The 19,173-nt window shown below is 35.0% G+C and overlaps 2 protein-coding genes across 4 annotated transcripts; both read right to left on the bottom strand.

Moving 5' to 3' along the window:
• Nucleotides 1-1,485: 1,485 nt before the first annotated feature.
• Nucleotides 1,486-2,750, bottom strand: LOC109017691 (probable esterase KAI2). The gene is made up of 2 exons (XM_018999895.2): nt 2,286-2,750; nt 1,486-2,066 (listed from the first exon to the last, which is right to left on the bottom strand). Exons 1-2 carry the CDS (start codon nt 2,654-2,656, stop codon nt 1,622-1,624), a joined length of 816 nt encoding a protein of 271 aa, XP_018855440.1. The 5' UTR covers nt 2,657-2,750; the 3' UTR covers nt 1,486-1,621.
• A 5,126-nt stretch (nt 2,751-7,876) lies between these two features.
• LOC109017455 (L10-interacting MYB domain-containing protein-like) lies at nt 7,877-17,598 on the bottom strand. 3 transcript variants are annotated; one of them, XM_035683908.1, is made up of 4 exons: nt 16,798-17,598; nt 11,054-11,092; nt 8,255-8,486; nt 7,877-8,157 (listed from the first exon to the last, which is right to left on the bottom strand). In XM_035683908.1, the coding sequence occupies exons 1-4, from the start codon at nt 16,912-16,914 to the stop codon at nt 7,925-7,927; spliced, it is 621 nt and encodes a 206-aa protein (XP_035539801.1). In that variant the 5' UTR covers nt 16,915-17,598; the 3' UTR covers nt 7,877-7,924. The 3 variants fall into 3 exon arrangements, with proteins under 3 accessions (XP_035539801.1, XP_035539803.1, XP_035539802.1); XM_035683909.1 differs by lacking the exons at nt 7,877-8,157; nt 8,255-8,486 and adding exons at nt 9,384-10,136; nt 10,261-10,590; XM_035683910.1 differs by lacking the exon at nt 11,054-11,092.
• Between the last annotated feature and the right edge of the window lie 1,575 nt (nt 17,599-19,173).

Here is a 19,173-nt window from a genome sequence, read left to right as displayed (position 1 = left end):
CATGGCGTAGTGGCATACTCTGCAAAATGACATGAGAGCCAACGCCTGTCCAATATGTAGATTATAGGAACACTTTCCTTCTACAGACTGCTTTGGAAGTGGGCGTCGAGACTCTTGCTTCGATACTCATTGACTTGAGATCAAATGCTTGAGCCATAATGTGACCCAGTTATTGGACAATCTAGTTTCTTTTAAAGGAAGAAATTATCTTCTTTAGTTCAGATCGATATATGTGGCGTAAATTAAGACGCTCAATAGGCAGTTGACATGTCAACTTCACTTTAATTTCAAAACATACTGAGATTATTTGAAATATGATATTTATATTTAATTATTTTCCACGTATTAAAATGTTTCCATGCCACTAGTATATATATATATATATATATATGTATTCAAAATTTCATCACGTTCCTTTACAATTGCAATACGTATATGCGACAATACTGTATAGATTTGTATGAATAATCTTTATTAAGAGACTATATATAGACTAACTCATAATTATATATGCGACTCCACATAAAAAAGTGAGAGAGCACAGCATAATTTTCACGTTAAAAACGTACGGTTGCATGGGAAATTAACAATTCTATTAAGGCTTGGATTATTCGCCAGAGACAACTTGATGCATGGTTTGCTATTTTATAGAAAGAAATGTCTACTATTTTACAGGCACTTAAGCCCAGCCAATAATATTTTATAAGGAGCACTAGAATTACATCATTTATTGGGTATTTTCCAATTCATGACTACTTGTCCACAAGTGATATGATAACTTCACATGCAATATTGTTGTTGACAAAAATTGAGTACGTAGGAAGACGACTTCAAGGACCTTATTTTAAGGTTTTTTCCTTAATAACCATGTATGTCTATCATGCATTCTCGTAAAAGAAATGATAGAGATCTTGATCACACTCGTCTTTCACATCCAATAAAACTTATCATGAGTTAATCCGATTTGTAATAAAATACACTTTAATGCATATGCCCCCTCCCCTAAGCGGCCTTCTCCGTCACGCGTCACGCGTCACCATCAAGAATCGAGAATTTTATTTTTTATAATTAAGATAGAGATAGGTTAGGTATATGGATCCTTCTTGAAGCCCACATGTAACGTTAGATGCTATACATACACACGTGTTGCTTATATTTGACACATAATTATAAGTTTTTTTTTTTTAATACAATCACATGATGTTCTGTCCACGCACATAATTGTATCTAGAGATATTGTTCAATCAAACCATTTTATAGAGGATTAAAAATCCTCTCCATTTCAATTATAAAGTAAAATGCATGATATTTTAAAGAGAAATTTTATACATAAATTACTATTCATTTTCACACCTCACACTTATAATTTTTTTTTCTTTATAGGGTGTGGGGTGTGAGTTAGTAAATAGTAATTGATGTGAATAATTTTTCTATTTTAAATATCTAATGTAAAATAATTAAAACATCTAATAGTTTATCATACCATCATGAAAATACTCTTATGAAAAATTATATTTGATCACTTCAAGCAACGATAGATCCTGAATTACAAATCCTAAATTACTTGCAGCCCATTTTCGGCTCACAGAAAACTAATCGATACCAAAAGGAAATGCGAACGTCATAAAGCAATATCGTGACGAATATGCCTGAGAAGCACTGGAATTACGACTTCCGGCGAGCTCAATTGGGGAAGATGACCGTCTGAAGACATGACTTCCACGATCGACTCACCGCCGAGGTTCTGATGCAAGTATTCCGACACCACGACCGGCACGGCCAGGTCTTGCATGCTCTGTATTATATGGCAAGGCACGGTGACCAGACATAGTATTTGTCTCATATCGCTTTGGAAAATGGTCTGCGCCACGCTCAGCGCTATGTCGGGTCTCATGTTGAAAAGAGTCCGGCTGAACTCTTGGACCGCCACCGAGTCCATGTCCCCGCCCACGGCGAGTGGAGCGAACCCTGAACACCATGCCTTGTAGTTTGACCTCATCGCTTCGAATAGTTGGTCTAGATCTTCTTGCTCGAACCCTCCATAGTAATCCACATCGTTCAAGTACCTGAAAAAGCAAAACAAGTTATCAAAATGGCCAATTTACAACGCATCGAAATGATCGAATCTAAATGATCATTGAGATGCATGGTTAAACCTTGATTGAATCGACAAGAAAAGGACATAACTACTAAAATATTCGAAAAGGGTAATCGCGTTTGATTAATTAACTGGGAGGATGGAAAATATAAGCGCTTTTAATTTGAAGATGAATCCACGTACGAACCTCGGGGAGGCGCCGACCATGATAATCTTGGAGAAGAGATCGGGACGAGAGATGGAGGCGATGGCACCGATCATGGCCGAGACTGAATGGCCGACAAAGACGCAGGAATCAACACGTAGCTCTTCCAGAATGGCGAGCAAGTCGTAAGTATAACCCTCAAGAGTAGAGTAGCGTTGGAAATCGAAGTAGTCCGGGTTGGTGGTTCCGGCGCCCATGTTGTCGTACAAAATGATGCGTTTGTTGTCGTCGAGGAGGTGAGGAATAAGATGCTTCCAAACAGACTGGTCGGTGCCGAAGCCATGGGCAAGCACTATGTTTCGGTCGCCAAAACCCAAAACCTTCACGTTGTGAGCGTCTTCGACGATCCCCATTCTTAATTAACCACTGCTTGTGCTTAAACCAAGACTTTTTCGTGTTTCTGTTCCTCGTTCAGTTGGGGACTGTTTTATTATTATTGTTTTCCTCCAAGTATATATGAAGTATGAAAGCGTAGACTTTATTGCTGGTGTTTTCTTCAGGCTCGCTAGAACCACACGTTTCGCGATAAGATTTGTGGAAGGGCTTTTATCCGTTGCTTCGAGTTCAAACTCTCATTCATTGAAAGTTTGTCTCTTATTTTTCTCGTATTTTTCTTCCAATATAGATTGTTATAATATTTGAGCCTTGCGGTTTGTCGCATAAAATAAGATACCGATATTGATATGATTATTTTTATTAAAAAACAAATAAAAAAATTTTTTGAGAGAAAAAAATATCCTCTATTTCATAAAAATAATTTCCGTCTTTAATTAATACCGTTTCATTAAATTGATACCTTATATATCAATATCGATATACGTGAACTTGTTTGTAAAAAGATTTTTTCATAATATTTATTAATATTTTTAAACATCATCTCAATTTTTTCAGATATATACTTTCTACAAAAGTAATATATATAATATCTGTATCTTACTGTATTAAATAATGTCTTTGGAAGGTATAGATTCCAACATTATAGTAGAATTCTATATATACTATATGTCTATATTTTCTAAATTGTATAAGGTAATTAGCTCAAAAAAACTGTATAATATCTGGATCCTTATGGATATTGTTGGCCTATTGAATGGAAGATATTAATTAGCGATATTTGAAGCTGAGTTTGTGATTTTGACCTTATTGTTTGGTAGTATGTATTTATGGGGGCTTTCTGCTGGCTGCATGTGTTAGCATGACAGAAGTACCCTGCCGCTAGGGCAACTACTTTAACAGTGATGGGAACCAACCGGCAGTTTTATTTGGACTCTTTGAAATATATACAACGGCCAATTAAAATATCTTTCAATTTAGGATAAATTAGGGTGGGTTATCCCAACCCCCTCCCCCATGGGTAGGCAGGCTACCCCGCACCGCCCATGTGGGGGCAGGGCCCCCGCCACGCATGAAGAATCCTTAGTGGAGGTGAGGGACGGGCTGACCCCAGCAGGACCCCACCCCGCACCTTGCTCCATGCCCTCTCAAATTTATAATAAAAAATATTATTTTTTTTATATTTATATAAATTATTTATATAAATATATATTGTATATAAATATATACAATTTGTTAAAAACTTGAATTCAAGTTAATGGATTGCCTTGGCCTCCTAAACCAACATTTATATAGAAGACCGATGCAATACAATAGTCATTGTTCAGCAATGTGGGACTTAAGAATAACTATTACTTAAGAATGACTATTGTATTGTCTTGACCTCTTATATAAAGGTTGGCCTAAGAGGCCAAGACAATCCAAATTACAACTCTCATGAGTTTATATTTTTTTTAATAAAATTTATAATTATATTATATTATAATTTGGGTCAAAAAAAAATTTTAGATCCAATGAATCACTAGTTTGAGTGGGGGCCGGGGAGAGGGGGGGTGCGCTTTCAACCCCTTTCCCCTACATGGTGCGAGACGGGCACCATGATGGTAGCACTTCTATTCCAAATAACATGAAGAGCAAAGTCATTTTGACAAAGCTTTTTTGTAGATGTCAAAGTTTAGCTAGTACTAGGTGACTAAGTTGATAAGTTTTGATAGAATTAGGTGACTAAAATGATAGAGTTTATCTTATCATTAAGTTGGTAATTTTAGATGAATGTAAATTATTTAATGACTTTATCTATAACAATATTAGATTTATCTAAGAGATATTAGAGGTTGTTTAGATAAATCATAAGAGAAAAAATGGAGTCCTAAGGAATCGACATTTATCCAGAGAAGAGGTTGATCTGAAATCTGTTATTGCAGTGAAGAGTTATCGCGAAATGTCAGCATTTCGTAAGGAGACAACTTCGCAACCATCAGCAGAGTCCTACTGCAAATCAGATTCCTACCAGACTCATTCCGTCAGCATAGTCCTACTAAAGATCAAACTCCTATCAGATTTGTTCCGTCAACAGAATCCTACTACAATTGAAATTGATTTTCAGCTTATTTATTTAAGGGATCCTATTGATTATGATCAGTAGAGATTCAGATTTGCATATTTTCTAGATATTTTTTAGAGCACATTTTGATGAGAAAATTTCTTGGAAAATTTTCATATTATTTCTCTCAGAGAGTAGTACTTAAGTGTGAGAAAATTCTAGCATTTTATCTCTCTTTTTAATTGCGTAAATTCTCCATGTCGGAATTGAGGTGATCGAGTTCAGTCACTGTAATTCTAGGAAAAAAGTCAATGTTTGAAAATCGTTAAAAGTTCTGGCTTCTACTGCGGTAAAAGACAAATGGGTCATTTGTCTGGTGAAGTAAGAGTGTCAATTGACAAAAGTTTTTTAATTGAACTTTACTTGTAATTGATTTTCAAATAATAAAATTGAATTTTCTAGGTTTGGCTGCTCCGTAAGATTTTATCTTTAAAGAGTTATTTAAAGGATTTTCCTTCGATACCAATCTTGGTGTTACGTACTTCGTTTATTTTATGTTATTGCTTAATTAATAAATTAATTACATGTTTGATGACTAACTAATTTGTTGAGTGAATTGATAGATATTTCCGCTGCATTACATGGGTACTTTGGGAATTTCAATTGGCATTAGAGCGTGGTTCACTCATCCGAGTTTGATCCGTGTCTCTTTAGATCATGTCGTCGTCATTATGTCTCGTCATACTTTGATGAGGAAAACTATGCTTATTGAAAAGTTCGTATGAGGGTTTTCTTAAAGTCTTTAGATGAATGTGTGTATAACATTAATTGATAGGACTACCTGCATGTTATTGTATGTCATTTTATTAGTTTAGGACTTGCATTTTATTTTTCTGTTTTTAATTTATGTTTCTGTTTTCAGTTTTTAATTAAGAAAAACAATAGAAATTTTTTTTTTCTAATTTGTTTCTATTTTTTTTTTTTTTGGAAGTGCATGCTTGATATGTCAAAGTTTTGAGCACATATGTTCTCACAAAATAAAATTTTTAACTTATGCATCTCTCTATTTTGTGCAGTTCACTTTATACATACTAACCCTTTGGGTCATCTTGACAAAGTTCATTTACAAAGCACTGTGAGAAACTTATGTGTATGCTTCTTATAATTAAGTTCCATATTTATTATTGAGATGCTCACCATAGAAGGAGTTTATGCCTTGAATTGACTATTGCTAGTTGAACCTAGTACAATAATAAAGCGATATTCCCTTGCCAAATACAAATAATTGATCCATATAGAGAAAGTCAGTGTTATATCATTGCGGAAAAAGATAAATACCATACATGGATCTATCCCTTAAGTCCTTATAGAAATAATCGTGACTCAAATCATTGTGAAAAAAGATGAGCAAAAAAAATAGACATGAAAGAGGCTATGCAAACTAGTATTTGAAGGAGATACTCATGTATCTAGTCTCAAGCATAATGTTTGACTTTTGAGGTAAGTGACAAACTCTTTGGAGCATCTATAAGAAGAAAATACTCATGAATAATATTATCAAAAATATATTGAAGAGAAAAAGAAATAAAGAGTTATTTTTTATATAAGTTTGCTCACCACACACTCACATGAGCTTTGACATTGATGATCTTATGAGGTGTAAACATCAATGGTTATTATTGCAAATAAGAAGGTGTACTCTATTGAATTCTTTTTGTGAGTGACACTATGTTTGAACTAAGATCCATCTATGCATATTATTTGCCTCATAGTTTATACATAATTAAAAAAAAGAATTATTTTTATGTTTAGTATTTTTTATTATTATTTTTCTTTTATGAAAAATGAGTAAAAGTAATAAAAATATAAAATATTATTGGAGGTTCGGTGGATATTAGGTAGTGATATAAATTTGGGTGATATTAGTTTGACCAAGGGTGCGTTTCGGTAGTGAGAATACTTGAGAAGTGTTGATAATGTTTGTGAATAGTTATGAGTAGAGATTTGAGTGAGTTTGTAGGTCACATTGAGAGTATTTTGAGTTGTTTGGATGTGCAAAGTATGTTGAGTTGTTGACTTTTGAGTAGGTAGTTGAAAAATGTGTGAGTCCCATAAATATTATAGTGATTTTATTTTTAGTAATAAATATTATAATGATTTTATTATACTGATTTTTTAATATTAATAAATATTACTAAAAATAATATTTTTTTATTTATATATAATATAGATAAATATTATAATAATTTTATTTTCATTTATATAATAGTCATAAATATTATAGTTTTGCTAAATTTTTATTTATATATTATAGTGATATTATTTTTTATTTATATACAATAGTGATAAATATTATAGTGATTTCATTTTTTATTTATATATTATTGTCAAAATATTGCTTATTTATATATAATAGTGATAAATATTATTAAGGGTGTGCAAAATTCCAAAAATTCCGACTCCGTCCGACTTCCGCTCCGACTCTGACGGAGTCGAAGTCATTGGAATTAGGAGTCAGACTTCGGAGTAGCTCCGAATATCTATTCGGAGTCGGAATTTGGAGTCGGACAAAGGAGTAGCTCCGAATAATAGTGATTTGATTTTTTATTATATATTATAGTAATTTTTTTATATATTATAGTGATTTTATTTTTTCTTTATATATTATAGTGATTTTATTTGTTACAAATTTTATATATAACATAAGTGCCTATATCAAAATTATTTGAATGGACGACCGGGACAATAATGTATTCAAAATTATTATACATTTCGTAATTTGTTTTGTATCATAGGAAATTATTTATATAAAAATTTATAAAAAAATCAATCTTTTTCTAAATAACATGTTATGATGACAACTCGCAACTGCGCTATTATAATAAAAATTATAATTAGTTCATACATGCGAAAATCCCAAAACATAGTCCACATAAGAAATTCCAACATTTGCAAATATGTCGAAAAAAAATAAAAAACATACAATACAATCAAATAAAAGCAAGTGTCAATGGGCCTCCCTATGTGCCCACATATTTATTACGATAGAGTCCCTGGTTCCAGCCATAGCTTGTGCTGAGGCAAATGACATGTCAGGCATATGTGTTGAATGGTCCGGGTTATCCTTAACAGTTTGTCCTTCAGCAAGATTCGGATTATTAAATTTACGCCATATCTTATCATTTGGTGTAATTGATCGAATAATGTTATGCATGACACAACATACAATGACAATATACCGTTGTCATGTCACCTTGTATGGGTTCATTGATTTCAAAATTCGAAATCGTTTTTTTAGCACACCTAATGTACGCTCAATCACATTCCGGAGGGAAGAATGTCGATAATTAAAATAATCTTGATATCCAGAGAATGAGCTATTGCTATGCCGGTCAGACCTATGATACCGCACCCTGGGGTACGGGGGCATAAACCCCCGTGTGCACGGAAAGGCGAAATCAACCAAATAATAATAACCTAAAAACCAAATCACAAAAAAACTATCATAAGCAAATCATACGTTACATCTTGACAAAAAATACTAACTCAATAAATAATGGGTAATAATTCTTACCCTCAGGAGGCAATGGGAAATCGATCCCTGGACGACTCAATGCATCCATAAATAGGCGTGCATCATGGGCAGTGTCTTCCCAGCCAGCATATATGAATGTGAATTTCATGTCGAAATCACAGACTGCTAGCACATTTTGGCTAACTTGTTGATGACGAGATAGATACGCGTTAGTTGCCTCGGCAGGCACACATGCATCGATATAAGTACCGTCAATTGCACCAATACATTTCTGCAATCATATATTGTAAAATTGTGAGTTATCCCATTTTTAATAAAATTGGACCAACCATGGTCTCTTAATTTTGAACCATATATTTGATTTTTTTTAAACCAGAGTAAGAATATTTTTACCTCAAACTATGAATAATGTTTTGGATTGACTTGAATATAAGGTGCTACCCCAGTAGTATGTGTAGGTGCAATTACATCAGGAGCAATATTACATAGGGCAACCATCACTGCATAGACATGCCGATTAACTATTTCAGTAGAGTGTTGAAACCGGTCGGCTGTGATTCGTTGAACTTTGGCATGTGCAACTGTGTATGCAAACATTGCTAAAACTTCCTCCACAGAAACCTCTCTTGTTGATGTTAGATATTCATTCGCCCGCAATGTATTGCATAACGCTTCAAATGCATATATCTCCATCCGAAATAAGTTCCAACAGTTATTCGGATGTCCATTGAGAATTGCAATTATATAGTCTCATCCACGTAAGCCGATATTGTGTTCTAGCATTCGCTCAAACACTAGTAATGCGCTTTTCTCTGCTGTTGCTATTATAAGCATAAACATGTTATCCCAAATCGAATCATCACGCATCCTCGTACGTAGGTATTCGCCCCACATTGGAGGCTAGTTACTACTATATGCTCTACTTCTCCTCCAAGCTTCGTAATCGTCATGGTTTGGAGGCTAGTTACCACTTGAGCCAGCTTCGGTGGGGTTATTTGCCTCTACTTGCGGCACATCATCTGACTCATTCCCAACATCCATTCTGTTGTGTGAAAATTCATTAATAATAATTTAACACCTATCAATCTTAATAACTAGTAATTCTTTAATAGAATAACAATAAAACACAAGCCAAATAATTGAAGTTAATAAATTATAAGCATTCATAATCCAAGTAATAATAACATGTTCATCTAAACCGTTGTCCATAAATCAATAAACAACAACTACAATAAATACTGAATACCTAAGCAGCTCATAAACAACAATATCAATGACAAATAATATCCGCAAACATAAAAATATAATTTTCCCGACAAGAGACAAGCTACTTCACTGCAACCCCCAGATCCAATCAATTTTGTGGTTCGGGGGCATCATTAAGAATGCTTCAACTGCCTTGTCATGCATAAAATTTTCAACTGCTTTTTTATATTGATGTGCAGGGAGCAGGGGGTAATCTCATCCAAAAACTTCATAGCAACACCCAACTTGCCATGTGACGCATCTGAACCAAACTCAGTCTCATCGCCTTTGCTTCGCTTTCTACTACATTCATCTAAAAACTGCTTATCCAACTCATTTTTCGTTGCGGCGGTGGCGGCCATAACTTCTAAAGTTTTGCTAAATTGTGGGGATATGCTACTCCGAACCGGCTCCCTTCTTCGACGACAAGCTTGTCTCTGTCTCCCAGCTAGCCCATCGATGTCTGGCCCATCTATATCTATCGGCGCGTCCGTGGCAGTTCCCAGTACTGGGCCCTCACCTCCTCCTCAAGTCGGTCCTCCTCCTCACTCGTAGGGGGTTGCTGCGTCTACGCATAATGGCAAACACCCGTCGCCACCGACTGCCCAAAAATGGTGCATAGTAGATCGTAGTCTCGACAACTATTAGTCTTGAATTTCCTCCATTGGCTACGCACCTAGCCCAAATAAAAAACTTATATTATAATTGTCATATACACTAGAAAACAGCTCAAAATCAATCCAAACATATAACTCGACCACGGACCCAACAAATTAAACTATTCTTCATAATTTTTTTACCTTTATTGCGTTAGCCCAATGTTCGTCGGTGGCAATTACAGTTTTTGTATGTGGATTCCAATCCATTCCTGTTTGGCCCATTAAATCCGTGAACATTCGTAGCCTCTGCCTCAAGCGAGTGATTTTCCCCCTAATTTGTGACGCATCAATTGCCTTCCTCCCAACTCGAGACAGCTGTTCTGCAAGTCTCAGATGATCACGGTTGGTGATCTTCGACCCAACCAATTTTCCTTCAATGGTCTCTTGGTAGAGGATGTCTACGAACATCTCCTCCAATCCATCGGTCCACAACTCATGATCACGCTGGAGCTCAGACTCATCCATGGAGTGCTGCTCATTGCAAATATAAGTATGCGAGCTAATCCAATAAAATCACATATTCTCCATGTAGTAGTTGACTAGTTAAAAGAATGTTCATAATATTTCCTCCAAAATGTGAAATAATAATAAATATGGTTTCACTAAAATATTCACATACAACTTTAACTCACATATTGGTACCATGGTAAAATAACATGGTACCAATGTTCCCTTGATAGCACTAATTAGAATAGTAACATATTTGTTTTACTAATTAGAATAGTAACCTAATTGTTTCACTAATTAGAATAGTAACATATTTGTTTTACTAATATGGTACCAATGTTAATTAATAGTCCAATGTATATGGTAAAAATCATGGGTACAATTAATAAGGCAAAAATACAAATTAAAATAGTCTAGTGCTTTGTAAACATCATAGCAACTAATAGCCCAATGCACATGGATCCTAAATAAAAACAAATATTCATACCTCCCTCGAAGCACGCATTGAAGATCTGAGATAGTATCGCTGTAATAGATAAACCGCAAAAAAAGTCAGGCACAAGAGAAACAATTTAAGTAAAATGAAATCAAAATTGATGGTTTACATTTGAAACCAATATGGGTTTTTAGAATTGAATGAAATTCTAAACCCATATTGGGTTTATTCAATCAAAATCCAAATAAAAACTGGTGATCCCAATCAAAATCCATATTGAAAGCAACAATTTTATAGTCAAAACATATATATATATATATATATATTATAGGTCGTTTCCTATATTAGTCCAAATTGAGAGAGGAAGAGAGAGAACACAGATGAACAGGGAGGAGCAAATAGTACCATTCCAACTATTAATGGTAGGTGCAGAGTTTTTTTTAGACCAAATAAAAACTAGATGAAGCAGAATCTGTTTGCTTTAAAAACAGAATACATACATCAGAATTCTGTTTGCTTTAAAAACAGAAGCCAATTGGACAGAAAAAAGTCCAGAATTCTGTTTTGCTTTAAAAACAGAATCTGTCATCAGTGAGGTTTGCGCCAACTAGACTTGCACAAAGAGCAGCTGAATACATCTTCAATTCAGTGTATTTCTGTAACACCCCCTTCCCGTAGGCTAGGTGTGTCACGTATTTTTCATGAAAAATAACCCGGCAAGCGATTCTCTAATTTCATAATTGAAAAATAAACTGAAGTAATTTATTATGAAATAAAAGGTCTAATAAAAAATGTCTTCCAAAAACATTAAAGAAATAACTGAATAAATTCATCATAAAAGACACATTTTATTTTAAAAAGTCTGAACAAAACTAAAATGCTCCTTCTACTCCTGGCCTGCCTGCTCGTAATCATCATCTTCACCTGGGTAATTAAAAACATGAAAATAAACTAAAATGAGTCGATGACTCAGTAAGAAATCTATCATAACGAAAACGTAATAAACATAAAATTTTCATAAGAACTTTCATGCTGAACTTAAAATTTATGACTGTTCATGCTAATGCTTATGCTATGTATGACTGAATTTTCTGAACTAACTGACTGATTTATCTTACTTATCTGACTGGCCAACACACTTAACCCTGTGTGCAAGGTTGTGCACCAGCCCCACATCCCGCTGCAGCAAGGGGAACTGCTGATAGTATTCTAGCATACTATGGTGGACCACGACTGAGTTCGTGGCTTGCACACCACCCTGAAACTGAACTGCATTGGTACCATGCATCTGAATGGCCATCTTATTAACTGATCTGAACTTATCTTACACTTGAAATTAAGATGGCTTATGTGTCTTATACACATGAGATGCATGACATAATACATACATAACTATAATTTCTGAAACTGAAACATGATGCGGAATGACATGATCATATGCTATGCTGGATGACATGCTTGTACATGAGCGGTTCATAAATAATGGCTATCAAAGAACTGGCTTGAATAATACATACATATAAGCTAACTATGATGATCCTAATTTATGATCAAATTTACTTACCTCGATGCGTTTCTCCTTGAATAATACTTCGTAACTTGAGACCTATATTCAAATAAATAACTATCACTAAATTGTTTGGAACTAAAATAAATGCTAATACTTTACTTAACTAAATTTGGAATTTTAAAAGATAGTCAAACAAATATTTGTTTAACACTAAAATCAATAATTCATAGTATTTAAATTACTTAAAATACTAATAACATATTAAAACTTAGTAGAATACTTGAGCTACTTTAAAAATAATTCACAAAACTTAAATTCTTAAACTAAGTTTCATTTCTCAACATAATTATTAAATCTTATAAGAAACTTAATAAATTCCATTAAATTCTTAACATAGTAATTTTATTAAAATCTTACTAAATTGACAAAGGAAATATTAACTCAAATATTAGACTTAAAATTATACTTTAAAACATATTTCCAATTCTTTAAACATTTATTAAAAAGAACCTTTAACTAATATATTTATTTAATTAAAAACTAACCTTTAAAATAGTAAGCCCAATAAAATTACTACAACCGTTGTTAAAAATAAGATTAAATCTAATTTAAAATCCCCTTTCAAATTCTTTAACTATTCGTATAAAATGAGCTCAAGACTAATAAATTATTTAATAAAATAAACTCAACTTCAATACAATGACATATTAATATTCATAATTAACATACACTTAAACATAAGGTTATAAATATAATTATACTTAAAAACACTGCTTCAAGATACTAGATTAGAAAGGGCATACTTGTAATCATCTACTAACACTTAGTAAACTGAAACCTAAAGCAAAATACGTATATATATATTCTGCAGCAGAAAAACAGAGAGCTCGGGAGAGAGAGACGCGCGACGCAAAGGCTCACCGAGAGAGAGACTGACGTGCGGCAGTTCTGGGTTGCTGGCGGGAGTCACGGCGGCGCGACTGGGGGCTCGTCTGTGGTGGTGCGACGCCGAAGGAAAAGAACCATGCGGCAGTGCAACCGAGAGAGAGGGAGGCGCACGCACAGAGCTGGGTGGCTGAGGGTCGAAGGCCAACCGGGATGGAGTAGATGCCACGGGGAAGAGCTGGTCGGCGGTTTCTGGCACCCTGGGTGGTGCTCCGATGTCTTCTGGGGTGGACTCCGGCAAAACAGTGGTTCGGTTGCTCTGTTTCGGAAGTGCAAAACAGAGGTGCGTCCGATGAATTCTATGGTGGCCGGTGGTGGCTTCGGCGTGATCTGGGCAGCTTGGAGTCGCTGTGGTTGATGGTGGTTCCGTCGTCGACTAGTGGCCTTTCCGATTGCTGCGTCTCACTGAGTGGTGCCCTGTGCTATGGCATGGGCTTGCTCTGTTTCGTGAGTGTTAGACAGAGGTGAGTCCGTGTGAGTCCGTGTGGTCGTTACCGTGGAAGAGAAGCAGAGGCTTCTCCACGTCCGTTGCTGTTGCGGCGTGCCTTGGCCGCTGAGGATGGTCTGCTGTCTACTGTGATGGCTGGTGGTGGCGTGGAGTTGTCGCGGCTGGTTTCTGGACAGGGAGGCACGCTGGTTGCCGTGTGGGTGGCCAGGTTTGGGGAAGGAGGCCATTGCTGTCGTGCAGATGGTTTGCATGCAGTGGCTGCGGCAACCCTAGCTCTGGGTTGAAGACATTTACGTCTATAATGAACGAGTTCTATATATAGACCCATGAAACCCTAATGAATAAGAAGAAAAGACGTACGTGCACGAGAGTTTGAGAACGTATAACTCCTATGCAAGTTGTTGCCGTGAAAATCGTAGGATAGAAACAAGATTTAAAATTCAAATCTAAAACTCTAATAATCTGATAAATAATAATAATAATAATAATAATAATAATAATACTAATAATTATGGCCTAAATTTAGGATCGGGTTGTTACAATTTCGAACTTAACTAAAGATAAGGAAAAACCAAGTAATGAAATGCATATAATTTTTTTTATTTTTAAAAAGAGAATCTGTTGTCAATAATGTTTGCAGCTTTCTTTATGATATATTTGATAGGTAGTTGGTCAATATGAATTTTTTACGGCAAACAAAGCTCTATATAATATATATATATATAAATTACCTATATATATATATATAATATGACATATTTGCTATATTAGGTTTTGGAGGACCTGATTTGGGATAGGCAAACAAGGTCGAGAAACTCATATTAATGCTTGAATAATATGAATAAATGATTTGCATTTCTGCTACCAAATTATTGGCTAAAAGAACATGTCATAAAGCAACATTCAAACACAACAAACCAATATTAGCTTGATTTCATTCAAATCAAACAAATATTTCTGTTCTGAGTTCACAGTGCAGGGGATACATGGGTAGTCACACTGTAATCATGGGCAGTCCAACAAAAAACAGCTTCATTTCATTCAAATCAACCTAATCTACGATTGTAAAAAACAAATTATCTCAAACACCATAGATTAATGTTTGGCCTCTCAGCAGTTCCCACTCCTATTCTCATGTACATATCACTATATATAGTTTCGAATAAGGAGGGTTTCAGTTTAAAGTAAAATAGGAAAATATCTCATGGATCAATCTAAGCTAAGGGTTATCTAGTTATGGATATATTTAGTGGCAGAATAATTCAAAATAGTGTTTCTGTTCTGATGTTCTTGAGGGAGACAGTAAAGTTAAAACCAAATCTATAGGCTATAGGGCTATATATATATATATATATATATATATGTTTATATATATATATATATGTTTATATATATATAAACATGTTTAATTAGAATTAGTGGAAGTGGCCATGACAGCCATTACCAAGGCACCGAATGGATTTTCCATCCATTATCCACCACTAAAGAGCTGGCTGTGCACTTTATGCTCTATGTATTGGTTGGAACAATGGAACAATGGACATACTAATTCTGAAGTTAGACATCAGAAAATGTGTTGGTTTAAGGGGAAAAAAAGGCTAACAGCAATTGGGCAGCTAATTGTCTATTAACTTCGAATGTTAGGAGCAAGATAGTAGAGCATAGAGCATCAGAAAACATGTTTTGTGCATGTTTTGTGCAACAGCACAGACAAATGAGAAATGATTGGTTTTCAAAGAAATGAAGAATTTTTAGTTATAACAACATTACATAAAAATACAATAAAAAACCATTTCATATCATCCTCGTAGAGAAAAAGACAAGCAGCTTGCTATAAAGAGTTATGCTTATTTAGAAGCCGTGGTGTAAACACAGTTGTTGTGGGATTCATTATAATTATAAAAAAATTTCAAACATCAATGCTTTTAGGAAATAACTAAAGAGCTATGCTTGCAAATAGACTTACTGCTATAAATCTACATTTACCATAAAAAAATTCCAAACCTTGTGTCTATTTTATCTCTATGAAACCCAATCATTCATACCCAAAAATTACATATCTAAGTTCTAAGGTGAAAGGTTCTGTTAAACTTCAATAAATTATTCAAACACTCCCAGGAAAATAGTAACAATCATGGAAAATGCTCAACCCAAATGTCCAATCCCTTTATTTTCACTGCATATATCATTAAGATAACCCTGTTGAACTGAAGTAAACATGGCTGTTTTCAATCACTAAGGCCTATCTACTCAACTAAGGCCTATCTAACAGAATCACTCAAAAAAATGCACGGCCTATCTACTCAACTAAGGCCTAATCCCAACCATAATCTGATCATCTGTTTTGGCTTGTTTGAACTGAAGTAAACATGGCTGTTTTCAATCAAATAAAGATAACCCTGTTGAAATTATGGTTCTTCATATAAGATCATACTGGTCTTTTCTTTTCATGCTGTAAGTGATTCCCAAAATCAAAACTTGATATTTGCAAGCAAACTTACCATTAATATGATAATTCTTAGGACAGAGCACAAAGAGCTTTTTTTCTAAAGATAATTTACAAATAGTAAGCGGGGTGCTTTATCTCTTCCCTCCCAATGTTATTATTTTCTATGACTAGCGATATAAATCCTCAAATAAACAAACAAATTACAAATCCAAGTTAAGAAATTTAACAAAGCCAAGGCTCGGTTTTCTTGTGTTATCGTTAATGCCATAATACAAAATTGAAAGCCTACTGAACAATACCCAAATCAGTAAGTATAGAAATCGTTCAGTGGCTCATATAAAAGCAGGAAATAAAAATTCCCAAATATCTACCAAATTAATAGAAGACATGCCCATGGAAGCAGATTCAGTAAAGTAGAGAATAGGGATTGGATTTGTAGTTACCTTAAAGGATCGCGTTTGAGGCCCCGTAATGAATAATGTGGTGGGATGAAATCTTGAGTGTTGTTGCTTTCGAACCCTAGACTTCGATTGGCTGGTACGTAATGTGGCTTTGGCCATGGGTGGTTTATAGTTATCAGGAAAATGTGGGATTCTAGGGGCACGGGTTGAGGAATCAAATCTTCCTCAGACAAAATACCCTGCCAAAACCCAGTGATATAGAAATCGTTCAGTGAAGATGGGATGGAGCATGGAGCACGCGTTCGGTGAGGGAGCAGCGAATCACGATGGAGAGATTCGATTCCTAACTCATCAGGTTCGCGTACTACATTGCAGACACAGAGAGAAAGGGAGAGACATGAAATGGCATTGCAGAGAGGGAGATAGAGGTCGAGTACGGGTGAGTCTCTGGTTCACTGTGGGGGGATTCTCTCCCAGCTGTGCAAGGACGACTCGGGTGATTTGGGGAAGAAGAACCCGTTTGGATGGTGGAGTATCTCTATCCGTACAAGAACTATCAAGAATACCTCAGAGTAGTTGGACACCCAAACAGACCCTAAGTCTCAATAGGACACTGGTGTATATCCATGTTGAGTCCCAGATAGACCCTCTAGTGCATGCCTTGAACGACCTTTAGTCACTTAAGTGACTTAAAGTGATTTCGGTCACTACAAACGCTCTCAGTGTCCTGATAATACTCATCCAAACACACGACACCTCGCATAAGCGTGCCCTAGCACTCCTCTTCGCATATGATCTACTTGGGAGAAATACTCGATTTCGAGTTCTTGCCTAAAAGAGTCTTCATCACGGTAAGATTTTGAATTTATTCAAAACATATATATATATATGGGATTGCGTTGATGATTTGTACTATTAGTTATTTGGTTGAGTGTTTGCTTGAACTTTTGATCTTTATGGATTACATTAATCATGTATAAAAGGCTCAATTTTGGTGGGTTCATTCTACCTCTCAGTTTTAAACTAGTGTCCACCAAGTATTTGTTTTTATATCTCAACCAAGCCACTTCATTCATTTTGCCATGATTTTACTTGCATTCATACTCATACATCAGGTGTATTTAATCTATGAAAAGTTGAGACACATGTGAGTTGTTCATCATATCTTTCTTAGTATCTTTATCTCGGCTCACATAAATGGTATTTATTATCTTATGAGTCTTGTCAGATTAGTGACAAAAATGGAGAGATTTATATGTATTGTTGATGGGGAGTTGAACGAGCTGAGGGAGAGTTGAATGAATAAGTGTATTGCTGAAAAAAAAAAGGAGAGATTGAGGGGGAGCAACAAAATACTGAGAGAGAGAACTAAGTACTAAACATGGTTATTGATGATGACTATAACACTATTTTATTAGGTTTAGATTACGTCTAACCTTTGATTTTATTGAGACTAATTTCAAAGAATGTTCTATGTTATTTCTTCTCATTACTGTATTAAGAATTTCTTCACGAGATCTTGGTCTGCTGGTTGTTTTTGTCTCAGATACACATTACATTCATCAAGTTGATTTTATCACCAATCCGCTAAAGGGTGAGATTGTAGATGCAAGACATTCATCAAGTTGATTTTGTCACCAATCCGCCAAAGGGGGAGATTGTAGATGTAAAAGTTTGGTTAGGACTAGGTGACTAAGTTGATAACTTTTGATAGGATTAGGTGACTAAAATGATAGAGTTTATCATATCATTAAGTTTGTAATTTTGGATGAATGTAAATTATATAATAACTTTATCTATAACGATATTAGGTTTATCTAAGAAGTATTAGAGGTTGTTTAGATAAGTCATAAGTGGAAAAATGGAGTCACAAGGAATCTGCACTTATCTAGAGAAGAGGTTGATCTTAAATTTGTTATTGTAGTGAAGAGTTATCGCGAAATGTCAGCATTCTGTCAGGAGACGACTTCGCGACCGTCAACAGAGTCCTACTGCAGATCAAATTCCTACCAGACTCATTTTGTCAGCAGAGTCCTATTGTAGATCAAACTTCTATCAGATTTGTTCCGTTAACAAAATCCTACTACAATTGGAATTGATTTTCAGATTGTTTATTTAAGAGATCCTATTGGTTAGGATCAGTAGAGATTCATATTTGCATATTTTCTAGAACATTTTTCAGGGCATATTTTGATGAGAAAATTCCTTAGAGAATTTTCATATTGTTTCTCTCAGAGAGTACTACTTGAGTGTGAGAAAATTCTAGTATTTTGTCGATCTTTTTTAATGTGTGCATACTCCGTGTCGGACTTGAGTTGATCGAGTTCAACAACTGGAGTTCCAGGAGAAAAGTTAATGTTTGAAAATCATCAGAGGTTCTGGCTGCTACTGTAGTAGAAGACAAATGAGTCATTTGTC

This window comes from Juglans regia, chromosome 12, assembly GCF_001411555.2.
Source record: "Juglans regia cultivar Chandler chromosome 12, Walnut 2.0, whole genome shotgun sequence".
Classification (NCBI taxonomy): Eukaryota; Viridiplantae; Streptophyta; class Magnoliopsida; order Fagales; family Juglandaceae; genus Juglans; species Juglans regia.
This window is presented reverse-complemented; position numbering and strand designations above follow the sequence as displayed.

Coding starts and splice junctions, on each gene's coding strand:
- LOC109017455 (XM_035683908.1), bottom strand. CDS start 16,914: ATGGCCAAAGCCACATTACGTACCAGCCAATCGAAGTCTAGGGTTCGA. Junction 11,093..16,797: donor CTCAAACGCGATCCTTTAAG/GTAACTACAAAT, acceptor TATCTATTACAG/CGATACTATCTCAGATCTTC. Junction 8,158..8,254: donor TTTCCCATTGCCTCCTGAGG/GTAAGAATTATT, acceptor TTTGGTTTTTAG/GTTATTATTATTTGGTTGAT.
- LOC109017691 (XM_018999895.2), bottom strand. CDS start 2,656: ATGGGGATCGTCGAAGACGCTCACAACGTGAAGGTTTTGGGTTTTGGC. Junction 2,067..2,285: donor ATGGTCGGCGCCTCCCCGAG/GTTCGTACGTGG, acceptor TTGCTTTTTCAG/GTACTTGAACGATGTGGATT.